This window comes from Caretta caretta, chromosome 1 (genome assembly GCF_965140235.1).
Source record: "Caretta caretta isolate rCarCar2 chromosome 1, rCarCar1.hap1, whole genome shotgun sequence".
In the NCBI taxonomy this organism is placed as follows: domain Eukaryota; kingdom Metazoa; phylum Chordata; order Testudines; family Cheloniidae; genus Caretta; species Caretta caretta.
This window is the reverse complement of record NC_134206.1, coordinates 111,801,413-111,814,865: the sequence shown is the minus strand read 5'-3', so window position 1 is coordinate 111,814,865 and position 13,453 is coordinate 111,801,413. Positions and strand designations below refer to the sequence as shown.

At 41.7% G+C, this 13,453-nt stretch overlaps 1 protein-coding gene across 7 annotated transcripts in view; it reads left to right on the top strand.

The window, feature by feature from the left end:
• The window catches only part of GRTP1 (growth hormone regulated TBC protein 1), a 90,258-nt gene that overhangs the window by 39,384 nt on the left and 37,421 nt on the right, over positions 1–13,453 (top strand). For all 7 annotated transcript variants that reach the window (XR_007357417.2, XR_007357416.2, XR_007357413.2 and 4 more), the window contains exons 6-7: positions 9,095–9,267; positions 10,333–10,518. Coding sequence is in view for 1 of the 7 variants with exons in the window: in XM_048855899.2 (XP_048711856.1) it covers positions 9,095–9,267; positions 10,333–10,518 (359 nt within the window). In the remaining 6 variants the exon portion in view is untranslated. The remainder of the gene's footprint in view (positions 1–9,094; positions 9,268–10,332; positions 10,519–13,453) is intronic.

Sequence of the window (13,453 nt, the reverse complement as noted above, 5' to 3'; positions counted from 1 at the left end):
TTATATATTATCTTAATCCTTCCTGTAAGAATCATTTATATTTACCCCCAACCAGTGTAATTTATGTTAAACTCTTTTTAAAGTTTATCCTTTCATATGTTAATATTGTACTCCAAATTATTTGAAATTCCTCCTTGCTTTATACTTCTAAATTTCTTTAACATACACTCTTATTTGTCCTCTAAGTAGTTTACAAAAATATTGATTAGTAAATGACCAGAATGGACCTTAATCAAAATCTCCTCCCAATTTGACACAGGCACTAATTATACTATGTTAGATTTTTTTTTTATTAGCATGTGGTGTAATTTCACTAGGAGAATGAATCTTGATATGTCTTCAGAGGGCGAAGACATACTAGGCCACCTGGGTTCTTTATCCACTAAATTTTCATGTGAAAGAAAACAAGTTACATGGTAAAATTTATTAGATGATGTTGCCTATTATTTTTCAACATTTCCCCTTTAGGTGCTGACAGATTCATCACTTTATTAACAATTCGAGGAATTTACTTGGTTTGAAGTTAAATTTAGTGACCTACAATTCATTCTCCCAACTCATCTTAAAATACAAACATGATGTTTACCCTTTTTTCCAGCCCTCTGGGACCTCACCTGCCCTCCAGGAGTTCATGGTTCCAACACTGCAAATACTAGTAGTTCCTGTAGTACTCTAGGGTGAGCTCCGGTAGACCAATTTGATTTTAATACCTCAGGTTAAACAGCTCTTAGCCAGCTCTTCCCCCCATTTTGTCTAATAGCGTCTCTTTCCATTACTTACTGCAGGTATCTCATTACTAATTTAGGTAATTTTTACTGTCTTTTTGACTTGCAGCCACCATCAGAAGCTGCTAATCTTAAAGTTATGATGTAGTATAATGCTCCCAGCTGTCAAGATGGCACCCAAGTTCACTTCCTTCACAGTGATCAAACACAGAGCCATCCACTTCATCTGTTAATCAAAGATATAAAGTACTGATCCTGAGAACTGCTGAGTTCCCATCGCACCATTGGAGTCAATGGGAGTTGTGGGGCTCATCACTTCTCAGGATAAAGATTTTTTTATAAGTAGTAAAAAAAAATGTTGAAACCATCTTCACAAACTTCCCACACATTTTACCATTACTATATGGTGCTGGTATGTGTATTTAGACATACATTTGAGAGGGAGATCACTAGACAAGGGATGGTTCCAAGTTATTTTTTTTTAAGTGGTCTTGTTAATCCTGGTTTCAGAGTAACAGCCGTGTTAGTCTGTATTCTCAAAAAGAAAAGGAGTACTTGTGGCACCTTAGAGACTAACCAATTTATTTGAGCATAATATATGCTCAAATAAATTGGTTAGTCTCTAAGGTGCCACAAGTACTCCTTTTCTTCTTGTTAATCCCGGGGCTTAGTGAACTATCAAAAATATATAGATTTTTTTTTATTGCAAAATGGTCTAGTCCAGTTAAGACAGTGGAAACCTGCTTTAAATTGTATTTCATCTGTCCCTATCATAATCATTTGTGTCTGCTTGAATCCTACAGGTAATGTGTCCAATACAAAGTTGCTGAAGATGGAATTGCCTGCTAGGGCTATAGAGCAGTAATGAGATTTGCAGGAAATAAGGATAAAGATTGTAAGGACTCTAATGCCTTGTTCTCAGTTACAAATAGATTAAGAATAAGATCCAAAAATAAAAAGCACCACATATAACACTTTTATATCCTTAAACCACTGACTTTGTGTGTGTGAGAGAGAGAGTAGTAAAAATGCTACTCCAAAAAGTAACTTGATATGAATTCAAAACTGTTGTGGACATGGCTGCAAAGAACTATTAAAAAACATGTGAAGGGTTGTTTACAGAAAAGGCCTGGGATCAATTCTCATTAGTAAACAATGCCAAAATAGGAGAGCAATTTAGATTAAATATTGAAATTTTTATAACCATGAGAACAATTAAGCCCTGAAACAAGCTGCAGAGAGGTTGGAAAATCACCTTCACTGTGATGAGACTAGATGCCCATCTGTCAAAGGTGGCATGGACAATTAGATTAATCCTGCTGTGTTACAAAAGGTCATTTGGGTCACAGAGGACCTGCTAGAGGTCCTCTGTGACCCAAATGGTTCTGTGAAAACCGAAGACATTTTGTATGGAGCATCTGTGACTGCATAGTCCAGGTGGCTGTATATGGAGACACTCACTATTCCAGAGGTGGGCAAACTGCGGCCCGCAGGACCCTCCTGCCCGGCCCCTGAGCTCCTGGCCTGGGAGGCTAGCCCCTGGCCCTTCCCCTGCTGTTCCCCCTCCCCCGCAGCATCAGCTCACTGCACCACCAGCCCAATGCTCTGGGTGGTGGGGCTGCGAGCTCCTGGGGCAGCGCAGCTGCAGAGCCCGCCCTGACCCGGTGCTCTGTGCTGCGCGGTGACATGCCCGGCTCCAGTTGGGCAGCGTGGCTGTAGCGTCGCCAGACACCGGTGCTTCAGGCAGCGTGGTCAGGGGGCGCGGGGAGGTTGGATGGAGGGCAGGGGAGTTTGAGGGGGTGGGCAGGGGTCCTGGGGGGGCAGTCAGGAAGGAGGGGGGGGTTGGATGAGGTGGCAGGGGGCAGTCAGGGGTGGGGGGCCTGGGAGCGGTCAGGGGACAGGGAGAAGGGGGTGGTGGATGGGGCAGGAGTCCTGGGTGGCCCATCAGGGGGTGAGAAGCAGGGGGGTTGGATAGGGGTTGGGGGCTGGGCCACGCCTGGCTGTCTGGGGAGGCACAGCCTCCTCTAACCGGCCCTCCATACAATTTTGGGAACCCGATGTGGCCCTCAGGCCAAAAAGTTTGCCCGCCCCTGCTCTATTCTGCGGTCACTAAAGTTCACCTGTAGAATTTAGGCTTTACTGTGACAGACTGCTTTTCTTTTAATTCTTTTAATGCCATATCTTTCTAGAATTAGAATGTTAACATCAAAGCAGGGTGGATTTGATTTAAATCAAATTGATTTAAATCATGATTTAAATCACTAGTCAGGAAGACTCGATTTAATCACGGATTTCTACATAAAAGTGCATTCTTGTTGATTGTTATAACCTTAATACATATTCTTCACAACTCCGAGATAGATGAGACCCAAATTGGGTCTCCTTTACAGCCTGCTGCCATTATAGGTTTTCCCTTCTAGTGAGAGAATGGTATGGTAGATCTCAAATCAATGAAGGATACACTCAGAAAGACCTCAAGACTTCTGGAATATGCTGCTCAAACAGTTTCACTTTTGTTTCTACTGCCTGTCCCTCCCTTCTCACAATTATCTCCAGACTTCTTCTCCTTGTCCAGATCTATTCCGCCCCCAACAATCTTCTATTCATTGAACTTTTTGAAACTTTGCACTTTTGGAGAGAGGTAAGGGATTGACCCTGTGTACACAAATTTGCAGAGGGACAATAGGGTTGAGGTCTGTTATTTCATTCATTTATTCATTTATTCAACATTTTTGCTGTTAACAAGCATGTTATCTCTGAAGACACGAATCCACAGTTTGAGAACTGCAAAATTAAGCATCTCTGATGGTATCTTCTAGACTTAGCACTGAGTCCCATTGGGTAGGTAGAAAGATTAACCTAAATAATCTGTACAGAAGCCCCTGGAACCCTTAAGATTGGGTTCCTAATCCATGAACTATTGGAACTCATTTACAAAACTTTTCTTAAACATTACATGAATATATTGTCTCATACTATAGAATTAGAGTTTATAATCCCCTATTCCATGATGAGACATTATAGCTCAAAGATATATCTTTATCTTTAGCTAGGTTTTTTCCTCAAAAAGCATTTTATCAAAAAAATCATTGATTTTTTATCCACCCTGCATCAAAGCTATATTTTCACCAACGTATTACATTTGTCATTAAAATCACTGTAAATGACTGAAAATCTGTAGGTAGTTTTTTACATAAGGAACTTTCAGGAACACTTCTGGGTTGTACTTGAATACCGTGCTCCCAATTTTGATATACAGGCTCTCCCTGACTTATACAATTGTTCCATTCCGGAAAGCCTTGTGTAACCTGAATTTTATGTAAATTGGAAACATATATTGTGCAAGCATAAAAAACAAACAATTACAACAAAAATATTGCATTTACCTTAATCCTATTGTTATCTTGGCACACTGAAGTCTGCATTTTGGTGGTGGATGACAATGGGCTTAATTTGTAGATGAGGAAAGAGAGGAGGAGACAGGCATTACATCATCAGGGTCGTCAGAGGGGGCTTTGGAGGTGGAAGGCTGTGGAGATGTGGACGTTGCAGGGTCTTTCAACCTTCCTTACAAACTTACCAAGAGATGACTGGATAGTGTGGCCTTTTTCCTCTCTTCATATATCTGTCTATAGTAGGCCAGCGTTTCGTCAATGCCTCTGTTCACTTTCAAGAATCATGAGGAAATGGGGTCCATCTTCTCAAACCTTGCCATTGCAGAGTCAATCTCACGAAATGCAAGTGCCATCTCCTTGGTGTTGAAGTATCGTGGCTCTTCTACTTCTTCAACTTCATTCTCTGCTTCAGTCTGCTGTTTTACTGCTTCTGATTCCATGAGATCCTCATTTGATGATTCAGCTCCATGGGATTCGATAAGCTCATCCACATCACCAACATCAACCTCCAGCTCAAGCTTCTCGGCAAGCTTCTCAATTTCATCTGTCACCTCCTCACATGTTTTGTCTCTTTTGAAACCTTTAAAGCTGTGTACGAACTGTGGGCACGCTTTCTTCCATACGACATTCAAACAAACTTGGGTAACCTCTGCCCAGGCCTTAGCAATGTTTATGATGGCTTGGTAAATGTTATATGATTTCCAAAAATCGTGTAAAGTCTTGCCAGTCTCTCTGTCAGTTGGTTCTACTGCTCGTGCAAATGTTCTTTGTAGATAATAGGCTTTAAAATTAACAATGACCCCCTGATCCATGGGCTGTAGGATCGAAGTCATGTTAGGAGGCAGAAACATGACTTTTACATTAGGGTGAAAGTCGTCTAAATGTGCGGGATGTCCAGGAGTATTATCAACGATAAGCATAGTCTTGTATGGGATGTCGTTTTCTCTGCAGAATTTCTCCACTTCAGGGATAAATAAATTTATAAACCAGACTTTGAAAAGTGCCATTGTGATCCTAGCCTTTCGATTTGAACGGAAATGAACTGGAAGGGTAGCCTTGCTAATGCCTTTAAACACCCGGGGATTTTCTGAATGATAAACAAGCAACAATTTCAATTTGCAATCTCTAGCTGCATTACCCCCAAGCAAAAGTGTTAGCCTGTCTTTCGCAGCCTTAAACCCTGGCATTATCTTTTCCTCGTTTGAAATGTATGTTCTGTCTGGCATTTTTTTCCAAAACAATCCAGTTTTGTCGACGTTAAAGATTTGCTGTGCTGTATAACCACCTTCTTCTGTAAGTTTTCATAACACTTTAGGATACTTTTCAGCTGCTTTTGTATCAGCAATAGCAGCCTCACCACTCACTTTTACATTGTGAAAATTTGCACATTGTTTAAATCTGTTAAACCACCCATGACTAGCCACAAACTTTGCGTTAGGATCACTGTATTTTCCCTTTACGTCTTCAAAAATACTTTTAGCCTTCGCTTGAATAATCATTAGTTTTTGAATCTGATCTTCCATCCACAGTAATAGCTTTTCCATTTCCTTCACAGCACCAGAACGCTGCTTCATTACGACTATTGATTTTAAAGGAGCAGAGCCTTTCACATACTCTTTTATACGTGCACTATCATTCAAAATACTTTTCACTGTTGAGGTAGCCAAATGGAGTTCACAAGCAATTGACGACAGGCTTTGTCTGCCATCATACTTTTTCACTATTTTCATTTTCTGCTCTAAATCAATCTTCTTTCGCTGACCAACTGCTCCTGCACTCTTGCTATCACTTGGTCACTTTCCAGGCATGATTTGAATGAAATAATAGGGTGAAATAACAGAAATACAGTATCACTGAAATAACACGAGACTGAGAAGATGTGAGAGTGCAAAGCCTTCCCTTTGTAGGAGATGCTACTGCTGTATTCCTCCGCACGCCGCACTACAGTACTTTGCGTTTCTGTATGCTACGCAATATTTTCTGCAACTCAAACATTTTATTTATGCCTCATGGAACTTTTTGCGTAAGGTCGAATTTGCGTAAGTCGGGTCTTGCGTACCCAGGGAGCGTCTGTATAAAAAATAAATACCTTAGGCCCTGACACTTCTAGTATATGCTTTTCTTTTCTATATTGGCTATAATATCCTGGAAAAGGCTTGATAATCTATGATATAAATCTGTTTAAAATTATAAATCTTTATTTTTTTCATTTGTCTTGCAACGCTCTCTTCATTTTACATTTAATATTCAATTTCTGCTTATGAAGGCCAGCATGGAAACTGTTACATTCGGAACAACCAGGGTACCCTAGTTAGAAAAGGAAGACACTGCTCAGCCGTGTAGCACTGTTATGTAACATTTTAGTTATAGTTTATAATATATTTTTAATCTAAACAAGGTTTCCCTGCAACTGTTTAATCAGCAGTTTATAATTCAGAAGACCCAGTAGCTGAGGAATGACTTATCTAACTTTACTCTGGCATTTCTAACAAGTTGGGTTGGTGGCCTGACGCTCACTGAGATCCTGACATTCCTTTTATTGCAGTACCATAAAGATTGAAAAGAGCAGCTGCTGTTGATTTCAGCATATCAGATGATCACAGCAATACATAGCAGAGAGCATGTGAAACTTCAGTACCACTACACTCTGCAGTGGTTAGAGTCTATTTAATGTTCCTGAATCTAACATGCTCAAAAAAGAAAATTGCTTTGTGTTTAATTGCTTGGGGCGGGTTGCTTGTTTTTCCTGCTTCCTTCTCCCATTGCTAAAGTGCTTATTCTTTTCTTTGAAGTAGCATTTTTTAAATTCCTGGTTTACAGAAAACTAATGCTTCTGTACATTTGAGCGTTTTGATTTATTTTCTTTACCTATGTTCCAAGTCGCAAGTGAGTCAGAGGAGCATAAAACATGAAGGAAGAGAAATTTTGTATTGGCTATTTGACTGTGATTTTTATCCACCCTGCATTTTCACTCCACTCTGGCAGCCAAAATTTTCAGAGGGGTCCATATACATCTTACTGACTGTTTTGTTTCAGTACTCAGAGCTTTCCTATGACTGATCCTAGAGTGGAGGCTGAAGGGATGTATATAGTAGCAAGAATGCACATGGATAAAGCTTTCTGCAGAAGCAGGTGAATCTTGGGTGGGAAGGAAGAAATTATAGATTACAAATAAAGGGCAAGAGTCCAAAAGGTTGTGTTGTGCTTTGTTGTGCCATGAGAGTGGCTCTGGAAGTTGGATATGAAAAATGTAGAGATAAATATTATTGGGTTGTAAGCAAGGGAGGGTGAGGTTGTTTGTGTAGGTCTTTGTAAAGTGCCTAGCACACATTTTAAACTTAATAATAATAATAAAATTTCCATTATAATTTACTATTCTTGAATTCAGAGTTCTGCAGGTGGAAACTTGTGTTGTGTTCTCATACCGTCTGCTGTCTCTGGGCTTCTCAAGGATACTTGGAAATCTACTGTTTAGGGGTTGGTAGGGTTATAAAATTATTTAAGGCTAGTGGGTTTTTCTCCCCCGTATTGTTTCATTTTCACTTAAACCATCTCTGTACTTGTCCTGTGTGTTTGGGAGTCTTGGTAGAGACCAACAAAAATGACATGAGGACTTAACTATTAATCCTCTTATCCCATGAGGTTGTAAGTGAAGGTACAGTGAGATGCTTGCATTACCAGTTGGTGTGCTTGTTTTGCGCCATGAGTAAATAATACTAATAACTGAGGTCTTGTCAAACCCGCACCTATGAACACTAACTCTTTTAAATATAATATACACACACATGTATGTGTCTGCATGTGTTCACACAGGCTTTTTTAGGTTTCTTGTTTAGATGGGGGTAGCTACCAACCCCTAATTGGCTTTAACTGCTCCTTCTGCTTGGATTGGGAGCGATCAGCTGTGGTTGGGATTACAAAAACATTTAGCAAAGCTGAGGAATGAACTGTTGGGATAGGGAGTGGTTGTGCCAGACTTGGAGGAAGTAATTTTTTGTGTGGAGGGATCAGCGGTTGCTGAGGCACAGTTGATGATCTGAGGGTGCAAATACCCTTGTTCCTCAGTGTAATTTACTTATGTGCTCAGGGCTCAAATGGTTAAAGTGATTTATAACTTCAGTACCTTAAACTTCACAAGTTTCAGAGTAGCAGCCGTGTTAGTCTGTATTCGCAAAAAGAAAAGGAGTACTAGTGGCACCTTAGAGACTAACCAATTTATTTGAGCATAAGCTTTTTTGAGCTACATCTCACTTCATCGGATGCATTCAGTGGAAAATACAGTGGGGAGATTTATATACATAGAGAACATGGAACAATGGGTGTTACCATACACACTGTAAAGAGAGTGATCGCTTATGGTGAGCTATTACCAGCGGGGGGGGGGGGGGGGGGGAACCTTTTTGTAGTGATAATCAAGGTGGGCCATTTCCAGCAGTTGACAAGAACGTCTGAGGGACAGTGGGCGGTGGAGGGGGGGAATAAACAGGGGGAAATAGTTTTACTTTGTGTAATGACCCATCCACTCCCAGTCTCTATTCAAGCCTAAGTTACTATTTCCCCGTGTTTATTCCCCCCCTCCACCGCCCACTGTTCCTCAGACGTTCTTGTCAACTGCTGGAAATGGCCCACCTTGATTATCACTACAAAAGGTCGCCCCCCCTCCCCCCCCCCACCCCCCCCCCCCGCTCTCCTGCTGGTAATAGCTCACCTTATCTGATCACTCTGGTTACAGTGTGTATGTTAACACCCATTGTTTCATGTTCTCTGTGTATATAAATCTCCCCACTGTATTTTCCACTGAATGCATCCGATGAAGTGAGCTGTAGCTCACGAAAGCTTATGCTCAAATAAATTTGTTAGTCTCTAAGGTGCCACAAGTACTCCTTTTCTTTAAACTTTACAATAAATTCTCAAATTAATGTTATGGAGTTTTCACGCTGGTTACTGACAAATTTTTGTTTTCTTCCTCTAAAGATTATTATAGCCCAGAAATGATGGGGTTGAAGACCGATCAGGAAGTCCTTGGAGAACTTGTGAGAAAGAAAGTTCCAGCAGTGGCAGAGTTAATAGATCGACATGGTGTCATGTGGACTCTGATAGTGTCACGCTGGTTTATATGCTTGTTTATTGACATTCTTCCAGTAGAGGTAAGTATAACTTGAAGATGTTTTAATATACATGAGTGGAGAACAGGGGAGTTTTGTGCAGTATTTTTTAAAAATGTCATATGCCCCTCAGGTTACCTGTGTAGTGGTCTCCTGTCTGAATGCATAGAGCTCTGAGAGAGAAACCAACAGGAAATGAAATAATGGCAAAGATAGCGGGTTATGATAAGGTATACCAAGAGTCCCCAGAAAACAATAGGGATACCATTAATTAGGGAAAAAGAAAAGGAGTACTTGTGGCACCTTAGAGACTAACCAATTTATTTGAGCATGAGCTTTCGTGAGCTACAGCTCACTTCATCAGATGATACATCTGATGAAGTGAGCTGTAGCTCACGAAAGCTCATGCTCAAATAAATTGGTTAGTCTCTAAGGTGCCACAAGTACTCCTTTTCTTTTTGCGAATACAGACTAACACGGCTGTTACTCTGAAACCTGTCATTAATTAGGGGAATACCCCTAGCGTGGCTCCACTACTCTGACAAGGTTTATTCTTCCCGGACCAAAAACCCAGGGAGCATCAGGGAGACGCAGACAGACAGAGCATGCTGCGAACAGGACAGTCTGCTTCCCCCAGCTGAGGGGAGCTTACTAAAGCTGGCAAGGAAAGATTTAGGATTAGTTAAGAGGATATATGCATATAGACCCTTTGCTCTGTGAACTATGTACTTTTGGATGAATAAATAAATAATGCTTTGTTTTGAAGAAGCTGGTTTTGTGTCACTAATCAATCCCTATTGCAGGTTACTGGAGGAATCACAGGTGCCAAACCCAGTTGGGCCTGTTGGGTTAATAAGGTGGGGAAATGGGCTACAGCTCAGAGATCCAGTCTAGAAGTGATTAGACTGGGTTTCCACCCAGAGTGAGATACAGCAAGCCAGTCCTCTGACCTGAGGGGTGTACTGGAGGAGGGACAAAAAGGGGTTTAAGGTGTGATTTGCCTGATAACTGATTTGTTAGATCATTGTTCCACTGATAATGCCTTAATAATCATTACTGACTACAAAGCAGCAAGAGAACCTTTCTAACAGCTTTCTTCTTCTACAGACTGTTCTCCGAATTTGGGACTGTTTGTTCTATGAGGGATCAAAAATCATCTTTCGTGTGGCCTTAGCATTAATTAAGCAACACCAAGCTTTTATTTTGGAAGCCACAAATCTCCCTGACGTTTGTGATAAGTTTAAGCAGATCACCAGAGGGACGTTTGTAACAGAGTGCCACAGCTTTATGCAGGTAAGTGTTTCCAGGTTACAGTGCAGAAGAGGTAAAAGCTATGAAACCAAATAGACTTTGAAGGGCCCGGAAGGTGTCTAGGTCGAACGGCAGTTCCATCTCCTCAATCACCTGGTTTGGGGAGTCCAACGGTACCGGGCTTGACTGTCTCCCTTGCAGGGCTGAAGTCGATGGTGCTGGCACCAACGTTCTCATCACTGGGTGCTCCTCCCTGGGACGAACTCCATTGGCTGGCTCCGAAGGGGTGGGTCTTGGAGTCGGAGATCCGCTCCTTCCCTGCTTGTGGTGCCACTTCTGCACCAGGGAATGGGACCGGTGCTGGGCTGTTCCCACGGGTCTCTCCCACAGTCCTTCCGTGATGCTGTTTCTACCTCTGCTGCCGGGGCACTGCGCACTGATGAGCTTGGTGCCGGGTCTTGCTGCACTGGTGTGGGTTGCAGTCTAAGTGCCGCCTCCATAAGTAGCTGCTTGAGGTGAAAGTCTCACTCCTTTTTTGTTCTGGGGGGAACCCTTTACAAATCCTGCACTTGTCCGCTTGGTGTGCTTCTCCCAGGCACTTTACATAAGCGTCGTGGTGGTCCCCGTTGGCATGGGCTTGTTCCAGGACTTGCAGGGTTTGAACCCCTGGGACTTAGGCATACCCCAAGTCCCCAAGGAGAGACCGTGGGTTGGGGTGGAGGGGAAAACCCCACTCCAACAGCTACCTGTTGTAACAACAGAAAACTACTTAAACTTAACTCGACTGGGGATAACTCTAAACTGAAAGGCTAGAGAAACAAGGAGAGCTTGCTATGCAAGTCACTGCAGTTCCAACGATCGTCACTGGCAGTAAGAAAGAACTGAAAAGGCGCCGGGTCAGCAGGGTCATATATTGAGCACCATGGAGGCGCCATTCCAGGGGGCTCCACAGCTGACCCGATGCGTGCTGCTAGGCGGAAAATTTTCCAACGACTGTGAATGTGGCACGTGCGCTCCTAATTGGAATTGATATGAGCAATCTTCGAAGAATAATAATGGCTTATTCTACCAGAGCTCAGTTTGCTTCTTCAGCCTTCCTGAGTACACTTCACATAGTAATTACAGGCATCTGCATATCAGCAACATGGTTGTCTTTGGACTCTTTTTCAAGACGTTATCCCATCATTTGAGCCTCCTGAGACAGTGCCAGCTTTGGCAAGTTAGTGCCGCAGTCTCTCTTCCAATGATCTGAAATCCCACCAGCTGTTTAGGTGACTTCGTAACTTCCCAAAGTGAATGTCTATGTGCACAATACACCAAAAATGGTTACTTACCTGTATAGTAACTGTTGTTCTTTGAGATGTGTTGTGCACATACACCTTCCACAACCCTCCCTCCTTTCCCACTATTTCAGACAGCATTTCACAGGTGGTGGGAAGAAACAAAGAGGGAGGTGGCAAACTCACCCCTTTATGCTCTTGGCTGGGTGCATGAGGAGAACAGGGGCGCATGTGCCACCTAGTGGTACTGCTGGCAAAAGTCTCTGACTTGTGTGCATTGGGCTCACAACTAAAGTGGAACGTATACACGCAGAACACATCTCAAAGAACAACAGTTACTGCAGAAGAGTAACTGTTTTTTTATTTTGAGGTATAATGCCATACAAACTTCCTCACCATGGCGCTGAACAAAACTTGCAGCATGGTTTTTAAAGTTTACTTAGAGTTCATAGCTCAGTTCTGTGGGCATCTCATTTTTCCTTCTCCCTATTCAAAACAGATAACTGTTCCTAAAGGAATACAGTGTCTCATCTGTGGCATGCTTATAAATGACCTGTTTGAACAATTAGAAGGCTGATGTGGGCTATGAGACAAAATTTTTGATATTTATGTTTAAGCCATCTCATGTTTGACTACTATGTCTTCAGAGGTCACGATGCAGTTGAAGCAACAACTATTGTGTATGTTTGCTAGCATCTGAAATATTTCTGTCTAGAATCATGTTATGTCCCTTCTGTAACACTGTCTTTGCATAACACTTCCCTAAAAGTATAGTTTAGGGGAGGAGTAAATGTACAGGTGTTTTATAGTAAAAATGGGGTAGAAACGACATAGTGAAAAGATCTAAATGGAACCATGGAGCCCAGATTACTATTTATTTTTCACATAAAATGGATTGGTTTTATTTACAGTTTGGCTTTGGTGAATTTAGATACGTGTTCAAAAATCAAATGCACAGCTACCAATTGGGGAATAATTGCTTAGGCAGTAATACTGCTGAAAAGGACCTGGGCATTATCATCACAAACTGATATGAGGCAACAATGTGCTACAGTTGTGAAAAAGGCTAATATCATTCATGAGTGTTGTCTGTAAAACATGGGAAGTAATTGTCCCACTCTACTTGGCCCTGATGAGGCCTCAGCTGGAGTACTGTGTCCCGTTCTGGGTGCCACACTTTAGGAAAGATGAGGAGTACTTGTGGCACCTTAGAGACTAACCAATTTATTTGAGCTTAAGCTTTCATGAGCTACAGCTCACTTCATCGGATGCATACTGTGGAAAGTATAGAAGATCTTTTTATACATACAAAGCATGAAATGAACAAATTGGAGATAGTCCAGAGGAGAGCAACAAAAACAATAAAAGATTTAGAAAATCTGAGCATGTTTAATCTTGAGAAAAGACTGCAGGGGATCCTGATAAGTCTTCAAATATGTTAAGAGCTATTATAAAGAGGACATTGATCAATTGCTCTCCATGTCCACTGAAGTTAGGACAAGAAGTAATGGGCTTAATTTGCAGCAAGAGAGATCTAGGTTAGATATTGGAAAGTTTTTCCTAATTGTAAGGTAGTTAAACTCTGGATTAATCTTTCAAGAAATTTGTCATCACTGGAGGTTTTTTAAAATAGGTTGGACACACACCTGTCCTGGGTGGTCTAGGTTTATTTGGTTCAGCCTCAGTGCAGGAGGTGG